Source organism: Chaetodon trifascialis, chromosome 5 (genome assembly GCF_039877785.1).
Source record: "Chaetodon trifascialis isolate fChaTrf1 chromosome 5, fChaTrf1.hap1, whole genome shotgun sequence".
In the NCBI taxonomy this organism is placed as follows: Eukaryota; Metazoa; Chordata; class Actinopteri; order Chaetodontiformes; family Chaetodontidae; genus Chaetodon; species Chaetodon trifascialis.
Genome location: NC_092060.1, coordinates 28,125,076 through 28,146,670, shown reverse-complemented (window position 1 = coordinate 28,146,670; position 21,595 = coordinate 28,125,076). Strand labels below are relative to the sequence as shown.

Sequence of the window (21,595 nt, the reverse complement as noted above, 5' to 3'; positions counted from 1 at the left end):
GCAGAAAAGGTTTTCGATGCACTTTGTCTTCGCTTTGGTCCTAAGGTGTCGGCTCTCTTCGTTTAGCACCTGAGGGATGATGCATTCATACATTGGTGCATCATTGCCGACATGCTTTCTGGACACATCTGTCCTCGCCATCCTCTGTCCAAAGTCCTACATGTTAATCATTCACTTCCAGTGATACACACCTATCCTCTAAGGCTGTGGCCGCACCTGTTTTTAATCGCCACGTCACAGCTTTAAATGACAGGTGAACGCACAGAAGTTCGGGTTTTGCAGAGCTTTCCATAGCAGCGATATGCAGTGCAGCTGCAGCCTACATACTGTATGAGAAACGCAGAAAGATCAAAAGGCGAAGCAGGAAGATGTCTTCCAGTCAGCAGCTATGAAAAACGAAACAACAGGAGGCATGTGAACTCTTTTTATCAGACCTGAAAAACCTCACTGGACTGAGAAGTGTAACCATAGCCGAGCAGAGTGGAGCAGCACAGAGCAAACAGCAGGTTCAATCAACGGTCACATCATGTTTTCTCTGCAGTTTAATCGCTCCTCTGATGAATCATTAACTAATGAACTGCTGCTGGAGGGACTGTGTGCACTGGAAAAGTGATCCTGAGGTGCAAGCATCATTAAGCATAACTGTGACATGTTGCTTCTGTGTATGGAGAGGTTCTCCTGTGTGATGTCGGGGTGCTGATTAACCTCTATCCCACCTTAGCAGCTATTCCAGTCTCGTGTTTGATGTGCTGGCTGAGCCTCGCCGTCTTCTTCGCGATGCTGTGGCTGTTGAGACGGTTGATCTTGTCCTTTATGGTCAGGGCTTCTGTCTTCTTGTATTTGTCAGCTGCAATCAGAGCATGAGGGACAGTTAATGGAGTAAATTAGAGAAGCTGCTGCCGTCCTCTGGAATTGGATGTGTCAGCGCTTTGCTGCACGACCGTAAAAGTGAATCACGTTATATTTTCCATTATCAGCTCATATGAAAGCAGACTTGAAGGTCGCCCGTCTCACCAACTTCTCTGAAGCGTTTGTACTCATTGATGCGACAGTTCAAGGCGATGGAGGTGTGAGCGGTCTGCTCCAGGAGGCCGTACGCTGGGTGAGTCCTGTCCGTGTGCTTCTGGATGGTCTGCAGGAGGAGGGGGTAGCGGGCGATCCGCTGCACCGGCATCACCAGGAAGAAACTCAGAGAGGTGGCGTTTACCTCCGGCCTGCAGAGATGAAGGTCTATTATTTACCCACATGAGGCTTTAGCTGTTTAGGATTTTCTGTTTTAGGTGCAGCTGAGCGTGAAACTACAGAAATGACAGAAACCAACGCTGAGGCCTTGATGACTCGGACAATGTTGTTCCAAAGCGCCTCCTTCTGTTTATAGCTGTTCTCCACCACCGTGATGTTGTTGTAGTTGGCCAGGTATTCCTTATAGGCCGCCTCCATGTCTGAAGACAGGCTGAGGAACGAATCACCTGTCAGGAAAACAAAGCACGGATTCACTTGTTTACATAGAAATTATTATATTTCATTTATTCGACTAACAGCTTCAATCATGTGAAACACAATCCACGCCAAAAACGTGTCGCCCTCGTGACCTTTAACCACTGAAATCTAATATTTGTGCATGAATGGGACGTACAGACGGACAACCCAAAAACGTAACGCCTCCAGTCACGGCTGGCGCAGAGGTGTCAGTACTAACACCTTTAGCATACGCAAACAGCAAAATGCATAGCAGACATTTTCAGGTCCACAGCAAGACAAGAGACTCTAGTGTGTGTGTGTGTGTGTGTGTGTGTGTGTGTGTGTGTGTGTGTGTGTGTGTTTTAAACTGAGGATGCACCCGTGATCACATCCAGAGACCTCGCTGAGACTGAATCTGTCAGTGTGAAGCTCAGACGAATGTGAAAACCACATCTGATGAGAGGACGTGTGAAGATTCTGTTTGTTTCCTGTCAACAAGTGTGATCAGAGCAGCTGATCTAGAAAGAAAGAAACACTCTGCTTCACAGGAAAACCTCTTTGACCAGCAGCTACCTTACCACCTCCTGCTGGAGGGCTGAACAAGCTCAGGCTGGCAGGTAAAAGAAGACAACACCAGCATGGGGAGGGGGATTTAGATTAACAGCAAAGTGAATGATCTCATACAGAGGGTCTCCAGGAAGAGAGGGTCTCCAGGCTGAACCAGCTTCTGGTCCAGCAGGCTGAGGAATCGACCTGACACGTCAATCACGTCATCTATGTAGACAAACATGCTGTCCAGGTTGGCTGGAGGCGGCTGTGGAGAGCACACAGACAGGCTGATTAATTTAATGTACAGACTCAGACAGAGAGAGTGAAGTGATAAGAGTACTTCAGGTTGCGTAGGACATTTCGCTACTCGGAACAGAAAGTAATGTCGCTAAGCTAACAAAAAAACGATTGTGGCACTACAGCAGCAGCATGCATGTGTTTCTGCTCCCTTATTAAATAAAGATGCAGAAGAAGAACGCACGGCTGACAAAGGCCCGCTTTGTGCAGCTCCGTCCTGCTCCAACGAGGGATCGTGGGCGCCGCTGGACGAGCGAACAATCAGCGCACGGCCGCAGAAAACAAACCAGCCTCACAATGGCACCATTCATTCCCATGTTATTCAGTGTCTCTGTCCAGTCCTTCCTCCATCCATCCATCACACCCATATTTTAACACCCTCTTCACCTCCACCTTTAATTTCACTTCCACAAGTCTGCATTTTTTTCTCTCAATTTCATGCTGGACAAATGTCTTTCTTAATGTCCCTTCCATCAGTCGTTCACCTGTTCAGGTCATTTCTTTCCCCAAACAGGTCATCAGAACACAATCTAGCCGCTCTCCTTCCCTCCGCCTTCCTCCACCCTTCCCTTTGTGTCTTATCATTCCCATGCTCAGTCCCTCCGTCCCATAAAGCCTAATTCCATTATGTTTTACGAGGCCTCGTTTCATTACTGCGCCCATCATAAATGATTATTTGGCAGTAATAAGCAAAACCTCATACGTAATGAAAAGCTAATGATAATAAAGCAGCAAGCAGCCTCCGCGTAACGGCTCCTCTGCAGTGATGCCGCAGCGCCGATTCATCATGCGGTGATTACTTTTTTATTTAAAGGCACGATTGAAAGAGTCGTTCGCATTAACAATTCAACACAACAAACCGCGATTGCTCCAAAACTGATCGATGGATCTTTGAATACGGAGACTGACTCTGATCAGTGTTCACCGCTTCCTGATGCTCTTAAAGATGCTTGCTTTGGATTTTCCTACTGTACATGAACTCAGCACATGAGACTGAGCTTGTTCTTCACATTTTTCTGTACAATTCGCCAAGAAATGCATTAAAATAACCAGAAAATAGTTCAAATATCCTGCACGCGGTTGGTCACTTGTACTTAATTTAGGAGATTTCTGGAGTAAATAAACACCTTTTAACTTTCATTTTTTATCCCACTCACCTGCAAGACTGGTGCATAAACATTAGAGTAACTGTTTCCTGAGAGACTCAAATATCTTCAGCAGGAATTTTGTTACGTGATTGATTAACTCATGCATGTTTCTATATTGCATTAAATCTCAAAATGTGAAATTTGCTGCCTTTCTTTGTTTATCTCTGCACAGGAAATCGAATGTCTGGGATTTTGGATTTCTGTCACCAACTGACAACACTTTTGGACATTTTTCACTCTTTTCTGACATTTCACAGATGAAGCAGTTCACAGGAGAGATAATCCACAGACTAAATGACAATAAAGGTCAGCTGCAGCCACAACCATCCCACCAACACGACGTTCATACCTGCAGTTTCAGCAGGTTGCTCCTGATGGTCACGGTGCTGACCTGCAGCAGTCGCAGGTAGTTCTTCTCAGACTGGACCAGCTCCTCTATGGCCAGCTGTTGTCTCTGGGCTTCCCTCTCTTTCGCTGCTGCCTCCTCTTCTTCAGACTTCTTTTTGGCCTCGTTCGCCTCCTCTGCCAGCCTCTCCTCAGACACCGAGCACTCCTCGTAGAAACTGTGCTCCAGCTCTGAGGCCTCGTCTGGCTCCTCCACAAACACAGACACAGCCGACTCCTCCTCTGCAGCGAACGCCTCCTCTCCAAACTGATCCTCCTCTGCGGCCCCATCCCTCCTCTCCTTCAGCTTCTCTTTCATCGAGTCTTTCCTGGGGACCTTCTCGACAGCGCCGAGCGGCGACAGAGCAGAGGAGGCCGGTTTGGGGAGAGCCACTGCGAAGGAGGAGGGCCGAGGCCTCCTGGGCACCTCCATGCTGGAGCTCCCTGTCAAAGAGACGGACGGTTTACACGATCTGCAATCACTAGAAATGCATTTTATTAACATTTCAAAGGGTTTATTGACTGAGGCGTCAGTGTGAAGGGTGTCACATTCCTCATTCCAGTGTGGAGCAGATGTTCAATGACACTGGCTGACAGGGGAGGGTCACTCACAGTTTAACCAGCAAATTGTAAGAAATTCAGTGATGGCAAACATCAGCTTGAAGGAGCAGCTTTAGCATCAAAAACAGAAGAATAAAACATCGAAAAAGTCAGACAGATTGCTGGAGCCTCAGATCAGTCATCACTCAGAGGACAGAAACTTTAACTAGAAAAGAAAACTTGACTTCTTCTGTAGAAGGAATACGTGTTGAACTTAAAGACGCAGCAGAAAACACCCAGAACACTGAAGCAGCAGCAGCTGGGAGAAGAGGACGGCAGCAGAGGACAACTTCCTGTGTGTCCTCCTCTGTCTGTGTCCTGTTTTGACTCTGCTGTTTTAACCAAACAGTGCAGGAGACATGAGGCTAGTTGACGTGAGCAGGTGAGAAATACAGCTTGTACCAGCTGGAAACACATTAAATCAGTTGAAGCTTGAAGCTCAAGATAAGTTTTTCCGAACATCTGGTTCCAGATTTATCTTCCTCAGGAAAATTCCAAGAATCTGCAGGCCGACGCTGCAACAATCCTGCTTTTGATTCGAGGTTTACCGAACGCGCTCACATGCAGACGGCCCTCAGGACCGCCTGAACCAGCAGACAGCAGACGACGGCTTTGTGTGGACTGTTTACGCCACCGAAAACGCAGAGAGGGGAGATGTATTGTCATGCGTCCTCTGAGCTGGAACACCACGTGTCGGCCCACCGGGAGGCTGGCAGGCTGCTTACAGAGCGACTAACGCCGCCACCGTTGTGACAATTAGCCGTTACATGATTCAGCTGAACAGCCGCCTGTGGCTTTAAAGCTCTGATGACAGTTTTATTTTTGACTGATTGAATTATAGTGTCAACAGGGCTCAGAGATTCTTCCAGGCAGCACAGTCTGAGGGCTGTCTTCAGTACAAACGCTGGTATGAGTCCAGCTGCTGATATGAAAATAATACCTTTGTGATGCTTTACTCTGAGAATTATAAGCATGTTTTCAATCATCTATTAACAAATTACACAACTGCATTACTAAAATCTCACTTTCAGCTGCAGCCGGCTGCATGAGTTACACAATGAAACTGTTGAGTTGTGTCTTTCACTGACTGATGAACTGCTCCTGCAACAACATCACACAAATTCCTTCACATCTGTCGTAGTTCAGCATGCAAAGTGGCAGGTTTAAAGTAACGACGCTCGGCACACAGACCTAAATTCTGACCAAATTTAGACCAAATAAAACCTGCTGTGATAAAAACGACTTTCAGATTTCGACCTCTGTTGTGTCAGAAAGGCGGGACGGTGTCGTTTGGTATTTTAAAGTTTGTACTCTCGTTTCACTCTTCTTCTACTGTTTCGTGAGCCACACTTATCTAAAACTGATGCTGCCTGATGTAACGGCTGCATTCATTCCTGCTGCTCACTGTTGATTCAGCTGTATTGATCTGCTCTGTTCTGGGTTATGCTGACACGCGTTTCTCACTTTTCCCACAAGATAAAATGTGTTTTTTGTTTATTATCTGCGTGGCTGCACTGGACTGTTATTTCAGGTGTCCCTCACCTGTGCATCGTTACTGAAACAGATCACTGTGGATCTAATCCCAGCACACAGATTTACCTTCTCCCTCCAGCAAAAGGTTTAGGGGTCCAGCAGCATATGGTGACCCAGAGTTGGGGATAAGTCAGATTTACAACTTAAGCCGGGAATCAAACCTCTGCACTGTTTTTAGTGCAGATGGAAATCAATCTGCACTGCAACACTTGCTTGTTCTAAACTATTTCATTTAGGAAAAGCTCCAAACAGGCTGTTAAATGAGAAAGCAGCTCATAGAAAAACATGTTTAGACGTCTAAAATAAGGTATTCAGAGCATATTTTGAGAAACAGCTACCTGTAAGCTCTTTGCAAACCATTACAGTAATTATGGCTCACAGACAAACTTTCCTTACATCCTAAAACAAGTGTGTCAGAGCTCCAGGCCGAGACGTTTTCTGCCCACAAGCTGCACCAAAACTACAGCAGACTTCAGCGTCCTGACGACTGCGGCGCGCGTTCGATTGACAGCGTGTGATCAGAAAGCGTTCGCGTGAGATCAGGCGATCGTTACCTCGAGCAGGATCCCTGATTCAGCTGTGGTGAGTCTCAGTGTCCCCTCTCTGTCTCTGTCTCGCTGTCCTCTGTCCCAAGTGAAGCAGAAATCTGCCGCAGAGACGCTGCTGCACTGAAAACACACACACGCACACACACGCGCGCTGGTGTAACTTTCTCCAGTGACTCACACACGTCAGGCTGCTGCTGCTGGGCCTCATGTGGCAGGAGTGTGTGAGCGTTTATTCACGAGTGTGTGTGTGTGTGAGGGAAAAACACGGTGTGTGAGTGTGTGAGGAAGGGGGGGATGGGAGTGGAAAGGAGGGTGGGCCGGCTGTTTAGCAGGGGAAAAAGAGGGGAGGGGGAGGAAAGGTTGGCCACACACACACACACACACATGCACGCATACGCACACAAGCTGCTGAATAAGCTGATTGACTGCAGCAGCTGGTGGGAAGAGGAAGCGGCACTCACCCAGGAAGGTGCCGGTTGGCTGGCAAGTCGTCACAGTGGAATGAAGGACCAATCAGACGACACCTAGAGAGGTTTCACGAAACGCTGGTCGGACCAATGAGGACTGAGCGTTGAAGTGATTGAAGTTTTCCTCTCACGGGAAACAAAAGCACTGCGGGACGGCCCATCCTCTCCCGACTGCAAAGGTTTCTGGTGGAAGGACACAAAGAGAGATTTAGAGCTCAGTCCTCTGGACGTTTTCAGTCAGAGATGAAAGATTTAGGTGGCTTGTATTGAACTGAGAGTCAAGAGGACCGCGTGCTCTGAGAGTCCACAATCACACACTTTCATTCAATATTAAAGGACGAGTTCACCCAAAAGTTCACCCAACGGCATCCAGCCGTGCAAAATGATTCAGTTTTATCTGATATTATTGGAGACACGTGTCAAAATACAATAGAAGACAATGAGGTTTCACTCGCGGCGCTAAAAGCATCGACTGAAGAGATTCAGATCTGCGCAGTAAACACTGCAGCGATCAAAGTGAGCACGAATCTCTTCCATCAGTTTGGACTCTTTGATGCTTCCAGTAAAGATTTCGACGGGTGGAGCGATGGTCCTCCTGCAGGTGCTAAAGAACGCTAAGCTAGCAGCTGTGTCAGGCTTTGAGCTAAATGCTAACATGCTCACACTAACAACGCTAACATTTTCTAATTAGCTAATATTAGCTAAGTATGACAGGCTGATGGGAATGACATTAGTTTGCAGATATCTGGTCATATATTAAAGTGTTGGAGAAATTACATTTTGAAGTTTATCTCTGTGGTTGAAAACGCGGCCTGCAGCGCGGTAACATGCTGTTCATTTATGACAGGCAGCAGGGAAAGTCCTTGTGCTGCCTGATGGAAAACAGGAAAACAAACTCAAACAGCAGCTTAACTTTCAAGGTGTCAGCGTTTCAGTGGTTTCATACAGTTTCAGGCTGGAGATTTAACCCTGACAGGCAGGATGAAATCTGTCACCTTTACCTCGGCCATCTTTGTCTTTAAGTCTCCTGGGATGACTGATGGAGGAATATTCTGTTTTTTTGTTTTCCAATACAAACATTCCCTCGCCTTTAAACGACTCGACGGACCAGTGACCTGAACGCAGGCTCGACTGGCCGCCTGACGAGTACAATGAGAACAAGATGTTCGCGTGAGCCCGGAGACAATGAATGAATTCACGGCGGTCTGGAATGACGGAGGCAGGAACGCAGCAGCTAATCTGGTTCATCAGATCGGCACGTCGGGCGGGAATGCTGCAGGACGGGATTCTTTCACCAGCTGACTCATTTGATCCGACGACAGCTTCAGGCGTGCTGCAGAAAAATAAAGCTTCTGATAAATGATGAGAAACTTCAGGAGTTCATCCAACTCGCAGTGACGTATGAGAGGAGAGTGCTTCTCAGAGCCAAAACCTGCTTTTCCAAGACAAAAATGTTTTATTCCTAGAGAGACATACGTTTTGTTATCAGCCCTTTTTTAAACAGACATCCTGTAATAATGTCATGACGAAGAGCCGTCATTACACACACCTGTTCAGTCCTGCGGCAAACAAATCGAAGAGATTTACATCAGAATTTCCTGTTTATGTTTTAAAAAGCACTATAAGCTATTTTATTAAGCATTCAGACATGGACACCAGTCCCAAATACCAGCTGAACAACAGGTAATGTTTCTTTCTTTAACTTTCTGTCTATTCTGATCTGCATTTACGTAGAAAGCTGTCAGAAACGCCCCATCTATGGTATCAATAAAGGCAGAAAATGCCCAAAAAATGCTTTAAAGAAAATCCTGGATTTGCACCCAAAATGAAACTCGCTCTTTGACCCGTGAGCTTAACTTTCATGAAGTCTGCCGTCATGCTTTTAAGGTATCCTGCATATCTTATCTTAGCTTAGCTTATCTTAGCTTATCCTGCGAACCAACAGCACCAAAAGCCGAACGTCCTTGGTGGAGATCTTAAGTTGTGTTTACTGTCTCTGCAGTGAAAGCTCCTTAAAAACAAAAAACCAGGGACTGCACCATAATTAGTGATTCAGGCTGACAGGACTTCACTTTTCCATAACGAGTGCACTTGAACAAATCTTTCTTAGCACACATGGTGTCACCTTTTCAACGGGAGAGTGCGTGAGTTGGCGTGATGTCATGACCGCAGCGGGAAGGTCAACACAGCAATAAAGAAGGAGGTGAGGAGCCGTGACTCAGGACGAAGGCTAAATGCAGAACTGCGCTCACACTAATTGCAGGGTTGGTCCGGGTCTTGGCTCACGTACATGTGGCTCGCACATAAAGACACAGCTTGGCTTTGGCTGCATGCTGAAAGGGAATTATTATACAACAGCCTTTGATATCAGACGTGTGATACCATCTACAAGATAACAGGACACTCCACTGCATCAGTGCAGTGTTGACATTTCCTGAACTGCAAGCTTCATGTGAAGGTCTTCCTGCTGAGAGATGACACAGCGGCGATGGAGACAATGATCACGTCCTGTCTGTTTAGTCAACACCACATCTTCAGGCCGCTGCCGCATTCGCCACAGTGACTGAAGAGTCATCTCAGCATGACGCTGACTGACAGCAGATTAAAGGTGCGAACACACCTTCACTTTGCCCTCTCCGGTCTGAACCAGTGGGTACATTTATGATGTCTTACTTGTTTTATTTTCACACGAGCTGGGTGAGTTTATTCCACCGTGTGCTGCAGGGAGCACAACGTCTGCCACTTTACCCCAATTTTAGAGACGTTAAAGCACAGAGGAAAAACCTGACAGCCGTACATTCATTTAGTGACTTCACCTGACAGGTGTTATGGGCCTGCACACTGATTTCACAGGTAAGGCGGTATACAGATAACAGACTACGTATTAAAAAGGATTTCAGGAGTGTTTCCAGTTTTCAAAATATGAACTTATTTATAATTACAAATCCGACACACACTCACGTTTAAGTTCATGTGACATACGTGCACATATAATCCATAACAAGCTCAGCTCCACGTGCAACAGGTGGGAATATAAGAGGAATGTCATTTTTATGCTCCGGTGTGGATGACAGGTAAGCTGTCCACCTGTGGCTGCTTTCATTTAGCCTTAAGGGAGCTAACAGCACAGGGTTATCGTTTAAGGTGCCAGGACATAAAAGAGCATCTACCTGTTCTGATCACATGGTGACAGAGAGGACACGGGCTGGAAACCAGTGAATGCGATACGCTGAATTTTGATGTTTTCAAGCATTTTCTGCGCTCACGCTGTCACCTGTATCACTCGGTGGACATATCTGTCGCAGGATTTTAAACCTCGTTGGCAGCAAACCGCCGCAGAGCGCATAAAAAAGCCTCGTTTGGTTTAAGGTTGAGGGTTCACGCGGTGTTTCTGCTGCCGCGTGTTTGCATAGAGAAAGCAGAAAATTAAGAAGAAATGTGCTAAAACGTTTACCTCCCCGTTGCCGCCCTCTCCTCGTGTGTTTACACCCGCTGTGACGTCTCGTGCTCTGCGTCTCTGGCGCTGAACTGCCGTTCACCTGTTGTCACTCAGTAGCCTGTCAAACTCGCGACGACAACAGACCAACATGACGTAAAGGGTGAACGCTTTACAAAATAAAAGCCCTTAAGAACAACAACAACTTCCGCGTTGTTTTCAGAGTAAAAGCCGCGCAACAGATATTCTTATCAAAATAACAGTAACACGCGGAAATATAAATAAGGAGTGAGTAATTTGTAGAGAATATAAGTAGACTAGTATGAGTTTTGATTAAATACCAACAGTAGGGGGAAATTCTGCATTGCAGCAACACCAAAAAATACACCTAAGAGAAAGATAAGAATGAGAGTAAAATATATATATATATATATATATATATATATATATATATATCAATAATGATTGAAAATATATATACAACGTATGAATCACAGTCAGAAAGCTCTATATAGCACAATACATTACCCTAAACCGTTTGCATAAAAGCTGGCAATATTTGAATGTTTCTGTCTTACACAGATTTTGGATTGTATAGATGAGGAATAATAGATGAGAACAAAAAGAGAAGACAGTGTCAGGGAAGAAAATCAAACAACATGCACGATGTACAGGCAGCTGTCCACATCTTGTAGAAATACAATTAAAAATTCTTGGGATGACACAGAAAGAGGTGCAATCAAGAAGTTTGAACTCATGATCAAGATACTTCGGGTCCTAATTCTTTTCTAACTTTACACCTTATCCAGAGTTGTAGTACAGCCAAAAAAAAAAAAAAAAAAAGGACGTTGGTGAAGTTAGGTGTCCTTTCTGGCACATAACGTTTATTTTCAGGTCATTTTTCCAGACAGAGGGTCTGTTTACTCTGATGGGTGTGTGTTCCCTCCACGGCGCCAGGGGGCGACAGCGCCGCTTCCTCGTGTAACTCCGTCACGGGTGAAAGGTCGTGAGTCTGACAGCGCCACATGCATGATGTTGTGTTGTTGATGCTGTACGTTTAAAAGGATTTGTTTCTTCAAGCTGTTTCTTCTCGGTGGGTGTTGAAGTTCGATTCCTTTAAGTTTCAAAGCTTTCATTTTCTGTTTGGTTGATTTAAGTATTGCCGCTAAATATGTCGCTCCTTCTAGTTTAAAGGTAAGCTAACACACACAGTTCCATTATCGGACACGGTACCAAACTTAGTCTTAGTCTGTCTTTACAGCCATCGGTTTGGCCCTAAAACTGCTAAAACTATTTAATTACACTGACAGCTTTTAAAGCTACACCGTTATTGTCGGTTCATGTGAGCTGTTTCGGCGGATTGATGCGCTGATTGATGCCTTGTAAAGTGCACTGAGGCAAGGCTCAAGAAACTGGCTAAAAGGTGAAGTTGAAGTTTTGACAAAGTGCCAGAGTTAAACGACTATGTAGCATTAATTAGAAATATAACAGTGAACCTTTTTTTAATGTATTTGCCAATTTAATCGGGGCGTTGCCATCCAAAAGTTGGTTTAAAATACGAACGTGTTGAACAAGGCTGTGTCCGATAATAGGTGAAGAGAAACAACATACATGAGCTAACAGTGTTTGTTCAGGGTTACATGAAACAGAGGAGAGCAGAACCTTTTACATGTATGATTGAAAGCAGGTAGAGAAATTAACTCTTAATGTAGGGTTTTATGACAGCATTGATATTGTGCTGATGTATCGCGCAGGTACATTAATCAGTGGTTTAGTGAACGTGTTTAATTTGTGCTGTTTCAGGTGTTTTGCAGCCTTTGGGTCCAGCCTCGGGCTCTGAGTGTTTTCCGTCTGTCTTGAGGTAAAATGCGGAACTTGAAGCTGCTGAAGAGCCTCCGGAGCTCGGAGCTGCAGGGCCCAGGCTCGCCGCAGTGTTTGGCTGTGCGGGCTGACACCGGCTCGCTGCTGGTCGCCTCTCACTACTCCATCACTGAGTACGACCCCAGAACTGGCCAGGTGAGCTGCTGATGACGTGCTGTACCTGGAGGAGACGTTCCAGCATGTAGAAGTGAAAGTTGTGACTCACCGTCAGCCGTCCTCCTCTCTGTCCTGCAGGTGCTCAGTGAAGCCTCATTGACCGCTGAGGGTTTCCTCCCTGAGGATGGCAGCGGAGTCGTGGTTGGACTTCAGGACCTGGCTGAGCTCGAGTCGGCGTGTTTGGCCACAGCTGGCGGCGACGTCGTCCTCTTCAACCTCAACACCTGCCAGGTTAGCGGCACAGTTGGAAAGCTTGGCTTAAGATAAGGGATTGATTGTGTCTGTGAGGGTCTTCGCGTAATGTGTGTGGTCACGTTCCACAGCTGGAGTGTGTTGGCAGCGTGGACAGCGGCCTGACCGCCATGAGTTGGAGTCCCGATGAAGAGCTTGTCGTTCTCTCGACTGGTCAGTGTGTTATGAAAATGTCAAAAACGTCTTATTTCTGAAAATGTTGGCTCACTGTTTTAAATGAAAAGCTTCCAACTTAAGTTTAATGCTCAGAGACACAGATCATCATTATGCTAAAGGCCAAAAAACAAACTCAGTCCACTGATCTAAACTTTGTGAAGTTGTTACCATTAAATGTCTTTTTTGGAAACTGTTACAAACGATTTAATCTTTAATAATTTGTGCTCACAGGTCAGGAAACGATCATCATGATGACCAAAGACTTTGAGCCAATCACTGAGGTCGGAATCCACCAGGACGACTTCGGTGAAGGTACGGTGCCTTTAAATGGACTCTGTTTAGATTAATGGTTCCCAACCTGAGGGTCGGGACCCACGGAGGGACACGAGACGATTCATGGGATGTAGATTTGGAATATGGTTGAATGATAATAATATTTATACACATTTTCTTAAACTTTTGTTCACTGACCTTCCAGGTTCAGACAGTTCTCACTGAATTATTTTGCTGTTACAGTGAAACATCACAACTACGTCATAATTTTAAACTTACAGTTATCGGACCTAAAATCTTTTGGTGATCTCCTGTGTTGCTGCATATGCTGTGTTTTGCAGGGAAGTTCATCACGGTGGGTTGGGGAAAGAAGGAGACTCAGTTCCACGGCTCAGAGGGGAAACAGGCAGCACAGAGGAAGATCCAGGTCGGTGTTCAACGGCAGAAACAAAAGCTGTGAAAATGAAGGAAAATGAGTTTGATTTGAAAATATCCTGAACGATGCAAACACCTGCTCCCACAGGAGGTGCAGCCGGCTGCAGCCTGGGACGACCGCAGGCCACGGGTGACGTGGCGAGGTGACGGTCAGCTGTTTGCCGTGAGTGCCATCTGCCTTCAGACCGAAGCCAGGAAGGTCCGGGTCTTCAACAGAGAGGGCGTCCTTCAGGCCACCAGTGAGCCCATCAACGGGCTGGAGCAGGCGCTCTGCTGGAAGTAAGAGCCGCCCGCCTGCTGTCTGTCCTGAATAAACAGTTATTTACATTAAAATGAGCAGCGGTCGTCTGTCTGCTGGTGTTTAACTGACCGAGAGAATATCAGCAGTGTTGCTTCATGGTAAATGTTCGGTGTTTCAGGCCCTCGGGCAGCCTGATAGCGAGCACTCAGCGTCACCCCAACAAACACAGCGTGGTTTTCATGGAGAAGAACGGACTCCTGCACGGAGACTTCACGCTCCCGTTCAGCAAAGACCAGGCCAAGGTACGCTCAGCTCAAGCTGACTCAAATACGATTTTAGAGATATCAAAAGATTTTTAGTTTTGAAAAGTAGCAAAAAAGACTTTGATGGATGTTTCAGGTGAAGGATCTGCTGTGGAACACCGACTCCTCTGTTCTGGCTCTTTGGTTGGAGGACATGACTGCTGGAGAAGACAAAAAAGTCAACACTTACAGTAAGTTCAGCCAAAGTTCTTAATGATTATGATTGAACACGATGAGTTAAATAAGAGAATAGTAATGAAAGTCTCCTCTGCAGTCCAGCTGTGGATGGTGGGGAACTACCACTGGTATCTGAAGCAGAGTCTGGACTTCGGCAGAGACCCTCAGAAGGCTCCGGTCTGTGTCTTCTGGGACCCTGAGCGGCCCTTAAGGCTCCACGTGGTGACCTGCGGCTGGACCAGCATCACCTATGACTGGGGCTTGACGACTGAGAGGAGCCCCGGGCCGGACGCCACCGACAACGCCAGCGTGGCCGTGATTGACGGAGGTGAGAACCAATGAGACGAGAGGACAGGGAACAGTCGGCCAATTCCAACATGATGTTAACATCTATCTAACCCCCTCAGATAAAATCCTGGTGACGACCTTTAGGCAGTGCGTGGTTCCTCCTCCCATGTGTTCCTTCGAGCTGCAGCTGAAATCACCAGTCAACCAGGTGACCTTCCTCTGCCGGCCTCAGAGGACCAATCAACTGGCAGCGTTGACTTCTGACGGACAGATTTCAGTCTACAACCAAGGTGGGTTCTACAGTGTTTTAGAGAGCTCTGGACTTCCAGGAAACACCCTGAATACGCAAAGGATCCTGGGTAGAAGGACAGAAATGAAGCCTGGGCTGATGCTAACATTTAGCATTTTGTCTTGTTATAAATTGACATAAACACTGATTTGTATCTACTTGTTCTGGGTCTTAAGAAGCTCCAGATTCTGGAGAACAGGCAGACAAAACAGCCAATGGGTTCCGCGCGATGTCTCGTCCCCTTGTCCTCCAGAAAACCTTCAGGTAACCCGACATCCTGCCGCGCTGCAGGCAGACTGTATGCTGGAGATAAGCTTGCAGGCTAATGATGCTAACAGTTTGTCTCTGATGCTCCTGCAGAGTGGTGCTTCTCCAGCAGGAACCTCTGGCCCTGCGGCAGCTGCTGTGGCTGGACGACGAGCTGTTCGTGGGTGTGAGCTCCAGTCTGCTGCCGACCTCCTCCACCCTGCTGATGCTCCACCCTGCTCGCGACGGCGATGACGCGCTCACTGTCAGGTCGTTGTCCTGTTGACATATGAACTGACCTGCATTCAGGCCACGCTGTAGGACAGAACTCACTGTGTCTTTCTTTATTCAGCTCTGAGATGGAGGTGGACGGTGTCGTGGTCAGTATGGTTCACTGCTCCCAGACCGGCACCGTGGCACTGCAGCTGGAGGATGGACAGATCAGGAAGCTGCTCTGGGGTCAGTCGTCAACACTCTTCTTCTGCGGCTGAATTATGTGTTTTGCTAGTTTTGTTGGACGTTTGATCATTCAGAAGCGCACAGGAGATATCCCTCTGGCTGAAAGACCTTTGAGCAGAATGATAAAGAGCTTCCTGGCAGAGTCTTTGAATAAACTATGATCGATGTGAAAGAGCTTTTTCTTCCATATTCATGTCAAATATTGAACCTTACCTTCATAGCTGAGGAGAACGTCGCTGTAGTAAAATTCATTTGTTTAGAGACAAAAAGCTGTTTTGTATTCTGTGCAGACTGTCCTGAGCCGTCAGTGGACGGTTGGCGAGACTCCAGGGGATGCAGCATCAGCTTCCCCGTTCCCTGCGTTCAGACGGCCCTCTGCAGCATCAGCGGGGAGGTGGAAACGTTTTTACTCAGAATTACACGACTGATTGAGAATGAAATCTTGTGCACAGACGTAACTGCGTGTATTTTCACCTTTATGTCCTCAGGAGTGTCTTCTCGGCCTGACGGACAGATCTCACCTGTACGCTGGAGACACGGAAGTACGCGGCCATCTTTATTTTACCAGCTGACTCAGTGTGTTCATCGTGAGGAAGAGCAAACAGGAAATGTGTTCACGTGTGTCTCCTTCGTTCTCAGCTGGCCTCCAATATTTCCTCCTTCGCCGTTTGCGACGACTTCCTCCTCATCACCACGCACTCCCACACCTGCCGCTGCCTCCAGCTGAGCGCACTCAGCGTCAAAGGTGGGATGGAGACACGCACACACACACACACACACACACACACACACACACACACACACACACACACACACACACACACACACACACACACACACACAGAGGATATTTTCTGGTACAGCTGAGTTGAGTGACCTTTGACCCCACAGGGCTGCAGGCGGCTTTGGCCTCAGATGGAGCTCAGAATGATGAGACGCTGCGGAGGGTGGAGAGAGGATCCAGGATCGTCACTGTGGTTCCACAAGACACCAGAGTGATTCTACAGGTCAGTTCAACACACACACACGCACACACACACGCACACACACACACACACTGCACCACATGATTGAAAGCGTCTGAACTCTCTATGATTCATGCAGAGGTGTGTGTTCTCTGATATATTTTGGTGCGTTTGAGTCCAGATGCCTCGTGGGAACCTGGAGACCGTGCATCATCGGGCGCTGCTGTTGGCTCAGCTCAGGAAGTGGTTGGACAGGTGATGTTACCTGCTTGTTTTGCTGAATCTAGTCTTAATCTCGGTGACTAACAGGCCTCGCAGACCAACTCTGATCTTAATGGACGGGAAGCAGAGAGAGCCAAAGTGTTAAAACCACAACATGCTGTGTTTACTTTGTTCAGTTTGAGGTTCAGAGATGCCTTCGAGTGTATGAGGAAGCTGAGGATCAACCTGAACTTCCTTTATGACCACAACCCAAAGGTACGTAGAAGGTTTGACGTGGAGTTTTCTAAAAAAGATTCTGAAAAGGTAGCATGTGAATTAAAGTGGCGCCGTGTGTGTTTCTGACGCTTCCCACAGGTTTTCCTGGAGAACACAGAAACCTTCGTCACACAACTGAACTCCATCAACCACATCAACCTCTTCCTCACCGAGCTCAAGTGAGACTCTTCAGATCTGCCACAGCAGATGTCCAGTTGAGAAGGAGTCACCTGTGGTTTTACTGGGATTTTACTCACGCACTCTGTTTGGTCTGTGGTTCTCAGGGAGGAGGATACGACCAGCAGCATGTACCCCCGTCCGGAGGGCAGCCCGGTCCAGACCCAGCCTGTTTCTGGGCAGAAGAAGGTGGATGTGGTTTGTGATGCTTTACGGAACACCATGGAATCAATGAGTCCGAACAAGTAAGTGACACTGAAATGCACTTAAGAGCGTCTCTGCAGCGATTAGACCACGGACGTGCCGTGAGTTCATCAGCAGTTCCGACATTAGCGGGACATGAAACAGTCATTTTGTCTCCTGTCCAGGTTCCTTCTGTCCATTCTGACGGCTCACGTGAAGAAGACAGTTCCAGAGTTGGAGATCGCTCTGCAGAAGGTCCACGAGCTTCGAGGTGAGCACACGGACGACCTTCTACGAGCGCTTCAGCACACACACACACACACACACACACACACACACACACACACACACACACACACACACACACACACACACACACACACACACACACGCATACGCTGTTCCTGATTGTGTGCTGCATCGGCGTCTTTGTCCAGTGAACCCTCCTGAAGCTCCCGGTGCTGTGAGTGCTGAAGAGGCGCTGAAGTACCTCCTCTTCCTCGTCAACGTGAACGACCTGTACGAACACTCTCTGGGAACGTACGACTTCGATCTGGTGCTCATGGTGGCCGAGAAATCCCAGAAGGTACAAAGACGGAGGAGGAGGAGGAGGAGGAAACCTCTTCATCATCTTGTTTTACTTGACCCGCCTAAAGAATGTTAGAAAGCACCAATAAAAATGGAAATCCAGAGACATTGTGTAAACGTCGTTCTGTAGCTACGCTGTGATTGGCTGCTGAATTCTTTTTGTCCACAGGACCCCAAAGAGTACCTTCCCTTCTTAAACATGCTGAAGAGCCTGCAGCCAAACTACCAGCGCTACACCATCGACAAGCACCTGAAACGCTACAGGAAGGCTCTGCATCACCTCAGCAAGTGCGGTCAGTCTCAGCGTGTTCGCGTGTGTCTCAAGATTATTGGCTTATAGATCACAGTCATTAGGAAGCTGTGATCTATGAAAGGAGACGTTCCTGGCTATCATGAGAAAATCAATATGGCTGTAATCACAATGAAAAAGCAGTAATAAGCGCTTTAATCTGTGGAGCAGTTGTAGATGTTTGGACAAACTGTTTCTGAGCTGAACTCAGGCTGATGGTGAGCTAACTGCAGCTGTGCTTTGTGTTCAGGAGAGGAACATTTCCCTGAAGCTTTGCAGCTCGTGAAGGAGCAGAAACTGTACAGTGAAGCTCTGAGGCTGTACGGAGCAGACAGCGTTCACTACAAGGTACACACACACACACACACACACACACACACACACACACACACACACACACACACACACACAGATCAGTCATTTTGCTTCATCTGGTTACACTAAGATAAAAAGCATCGATGCTTCGATACGTTTTCGACAGCTTGTGTTTAAAACGACACGATCTGATTGCATTAAATGTACTGAAGCTATAAAAAACAGCAGATCTGAGATCAGATTTTCAACTCTGACTGCGCAGATGGAAGAAAACCACCTGATCCTCATCCTTTAACATTAACATCATACCAGATGTGTCGGCTCTCTTGTTCGTTTGCTATAAACTCCACGGTAACATGCGAACCCCTGCTCTGACCTTTGAACTCTAGGCTCTGAGCTGTGCTTACGCCCAGCACCTGGTGGAGCAACAGCAGGCGGAGCAGGCTGGCCTGTTGCTATGGCGATGCGGAGAGCCAGCCAGCGCCCTGCAGGCGTTCGCCGGCAGCTCCAGCTGGAGAAATGCCATCTGTGTGGCGCAGCAAATGCCGCTACCTCCGGACCAGTTAGCTCTGCTGGCCAGAGACCTGGCAGGTAACATGACAACAGGTGGATGGACTGAAAGATAAAAACACTCAGTCACGTACATCCTAAAATACTTTCTGTGTCTCATACAGAGAAGCTGACTGAGCAGCGACGGTACTCTGAAGCTGCTCTGCTGTTGGACCAGTACGCCAAAGTAAGACGACGAGCAGCAAAATACATTAAGAATCATGACTGTGGCTGCTTGTTGAGGATGAAGGTCTGCACGTCTCTCTTTCCAACAGGACTGTGAGGAGGCCATCTTGGCTCTGATCACTGGTGCAGTCTGGGAGGAGGCGCTCCGATTGGTCAGTCAGAAATATTTCCATTTTCTCTTCTGGTTTTTTGACATTTCTATTTTGTAAAATGAGAAAAACGTGAACTTAAGATGAAGCACGTTTTAAAACATGCAGCTATGAAGTGAAAATGCTTCATCTGCAGCATCTTCTTCCTGCGGCTCATGTGAGATGCTTTCTCTGTCTGCTTCAGATTTACATGCACAGCAGACAAGACATCACTGAGACCAACCTGAAACCCGCTCTGCTGGAAGGTGAGGAGGACTCACGGCCTGCTCAGCTCTGCAGCGTCTCGCTCTATTCTTGAACAGACCAGGAGTAAATGAAAAGGCTGAGCACAATCGTGTCTTTGTTTAGTCGTCGTGCAGTTCATGGTGTTGCCGTGTTTTCTTGTGTCAGCTGTCAGCACGCAGACGACATTCCTGGAGGCTCAAGTGGTGACGTTCAAGCGGCACAAGACCCGACTGGCCGTGGTCCGAGAGCAGAAAGAGAAGGCCAGGCTGGACATGCTGGGTGAGGAGAAGTCAATGCCTTCAATAAGTTAATGGTTTCATTTGATTTTATGAAAAAAATTTAAGAAAAGAGGGATTTTTTTAAGGTTAAAACCTTCAGAAAAATGCTCAGCTGTTTGTGGTCTGGATGCTTCATATGTTCCATCATGTCACCACCATTTGCTGTAATCGTCTCTGTCCTCTTCATCAGATGAAGATGGTCCAGACTGCCCTGATGCTGAGCTTTACTCCGAGGCCAGCAGCGTGATGACCGGCTCCAAATACTCCCACAGTAACTCCCGCATCTCCTCGTAAGACACACACACACACACACACACACACACACACACCTAAAAACTGTTGCTCTGCTTCTGGTGATTTCCACGTTGCTGGTCTGCTGTTCGCCTCCAGGAGATCATCAAAGAACCGTCGCAAAGCAGAGCGGAAGAAGCTTAGTCTGAAGGAAGGAAGCCCGATGGAGGACAGAGCGCTGATGCACGCTCTGGGTGAGATCATGACCACGGTGGACAAGATGAGAGGTACAGAAACTCAGAGACTCTTCATCAGCTCTGACACTTGTTTGTGTTTGATTTGACGCAAAAAATAAGGTGAAGTTTTGTCTGTTTGTCGCAAAATCACCAAAATTCAGGAGTGTTCAGTCTGGCAGTGAAATGGTATGAAGCATTCAGGGATGATGGGAAATGTGGTGTTATTCTGGAGAGGCATTTAATCAGCATTTACAGGACACAAACTCACAGAGTCAGCGTTCAGTTCTCCTTGCTGGAGGTCGTTCATCCAGTGTGACTGAGGCTCATTTGTCGCCCTGCAGAGGAGGTGCACAGCCTGCTGAAGGCCCTGGTGCTGTTCCAGTTCGACAAACAGGCCGAGAAGCTGCAGCTGGCCTACGAGGAGGCTCTGCAGCTGCTGGAGGCGGCAGCTCCTGAGGTGTGGCCTGAAGGCCTGCAGAACAATCAGGCTCCGGTAAGTAAAGTGCATCCATGGCAGATTTGTTTGGACAAGCAGCGACGAAAGAGCAAAATCAGAGTGAAGCTGTCAACATGCTGGCAGGGAGAACGCAGCGTTACTCATCTTGGTTTGGAGTTTTTTTTTCATTTTTAATTTAACTGTGGTCTTGTTCTTGCTTTTCAGCTCACTGGACCGAACTCGACTGCAAACAGCATCACGGCTTCTTTCCAGCAGCAGCAGCGACCTACAGCTTCGCAACAAGGTCAGCAGAATGTCTCCTGTTCAATGACTGTTTGTCCTCTCATTGTTTAAACACTCACAGGTCTGTTTGCTCAACTTCTTTTATTTGGTGTGTCTGACGTGTGCCCTGTGAGAGCAAACACGCTGTTAATTTTAAAGCCGCTTGGGATCTTTGAAGAGTCATTTTCAGGCTCTGCAGAGGAGGAAACATCATCTGTTTCCTCTGATTTTTCTCATCTTTGTCTTCGTAGCTGCCGACGTCCCGACGCCACCAAAGATGAGAAACGCCATCAAGTGGAAGCTCACTGTTCTTACGTAGATCAGTTTTGTCTCTTTTTTAAAACTGTAAAGTTAAATTGTATTTATGTAACAAATAAAGGTTCAATTAATGTCTCCTCTTAATAAATGTGTTCATTCTCTGGAGGGCAGAAACTCAACACCATGATATCAC

The 21,595-nt window shown here is 47.1% G+C and overlaps 2 protein-coding genes across 3 annotated transcripts in view; one reads left to right on the top strand and one right to left on the bottom strand.

The window, feature by feature from the left end:
* Positions 1–10,579, bottom strand: part of arhgef37 (Rho guanine nucleotide exchange factor (GEF) 37) — a 32,771-nt gene extending 22,192 nt beyond the window's left edge. Inside the window, exons 1-8 of one of the 2 annotated variants that reach the window (XM_070962270.1) lie at positions 10,442–10,579; positions 6,982–7,170; positions 6,527–6,640; positions 3,805–4,283; positions 2,146–2,275; positions 1,322–1,469; positions 1,015–1,214; positions 717–847 (exon numbers count right to left, since the gene is read on the bottom strand). In XM_070962270.1, the coding sequence (XP_070818371.1) occupies positions 717–847; positions 1,015–1,214; positions 1,322–1,469; positions 2,146–2,275; positions 3,805–4,272 (1,077 nt within the window). In that variant the 5' untranslated portion in view covers positions 4,273–4,283; positions 6,527–6,640; positions 6,982–7,170; positions 10,442–10,579. Of the gene's footprint in view, positions 1–716; positions 848–1,014; positions 1,215–1,321; positions 1,470–2,145; positions 2,276–3,804; positions 4,284–6,526; positions 6,641–6,981; positions 7,171–10,441 lie in introns of those variants that run through there. The other variant, XM_070962271.1, reaches the window with a different exon arrangement.
* Positions 10,580–11,426: 847 nt separating this feature from the next.
* Positions 11,427–21,595, top strand: elp1 (elongator acetyltransferase complex subunit 1). The gene is made up of 36 exons (XM_070963056.1): positions 11,427–11,516; positions 12,227–12,439; positions 12,539–12,691; positions 12,784–12,865; positions 13,100–13,180; positions 13,483–13,568; positions 13,665–13,855; positions 13,996–14,119; positions 14,217–14,310; positions 14,394–14,624; positions 14,704–14,874; positions 15,050–15,137; positions 15,234–15,389; positions 15,472–15,578; positions 15,869–15,972; positions 16,067–16,120; positions 16,218–16,323; positions 16,470–16,585; positions 16,725–16,798; positions 16,942–17,020; positions 17,120–17,199; positions 17,305–17,442; positions 17,566–17,651; positions 17,818–17,966; positions 18,138–18,261; positions 18,508–18,605; positions 18,962–19,163; positions 19,247–19,308; positions 19,397–19,459; positions 19,641–19,701; positions 19,847–19,960; positions 20,150–20,249; positions 20,350–20,477; positions 20,768–20,919; positions 21,088–21,166; positions 21,396–21,595. Exons 2-36 carry the CDS (start codon positions 12,290–12,292, stop codon positions 21,461–21,463), a joined length of 3,951 nt encoding a protein of 1,316 aa, XP_070819157.1. The 5' UTR covers positions 11,427–11,516; positions 12,227–12,289; the 3' UTR covers positions 21,464–21,595.

Excerpts from the sequence above, each read along its gene's own strand:
- elp1 (XM_070963056.1), top strand. The coding sequence starts at position 12,290 with ATGCGGAACTTGAAGCTGCTGAAGAGCCTCCGGAGCTCGGAGCTGCAG. Across the intron at positions 13,569-13,664 it reads CAGCACAGAGGAAGATCCAG|GAGGTGCAGCCGGCTGCAGC; the intron begins GTCGGTGTTCAA and ends CTGCTCCCACAG. Across the intron at positions 14,120-14,216 it reads TCAGCAAAGACCAGGCCAAG|GTGAAGGATCTGCTGTGGAA; the intron begins GTACGCTCAGCT and ends TGGATGTTTCAG.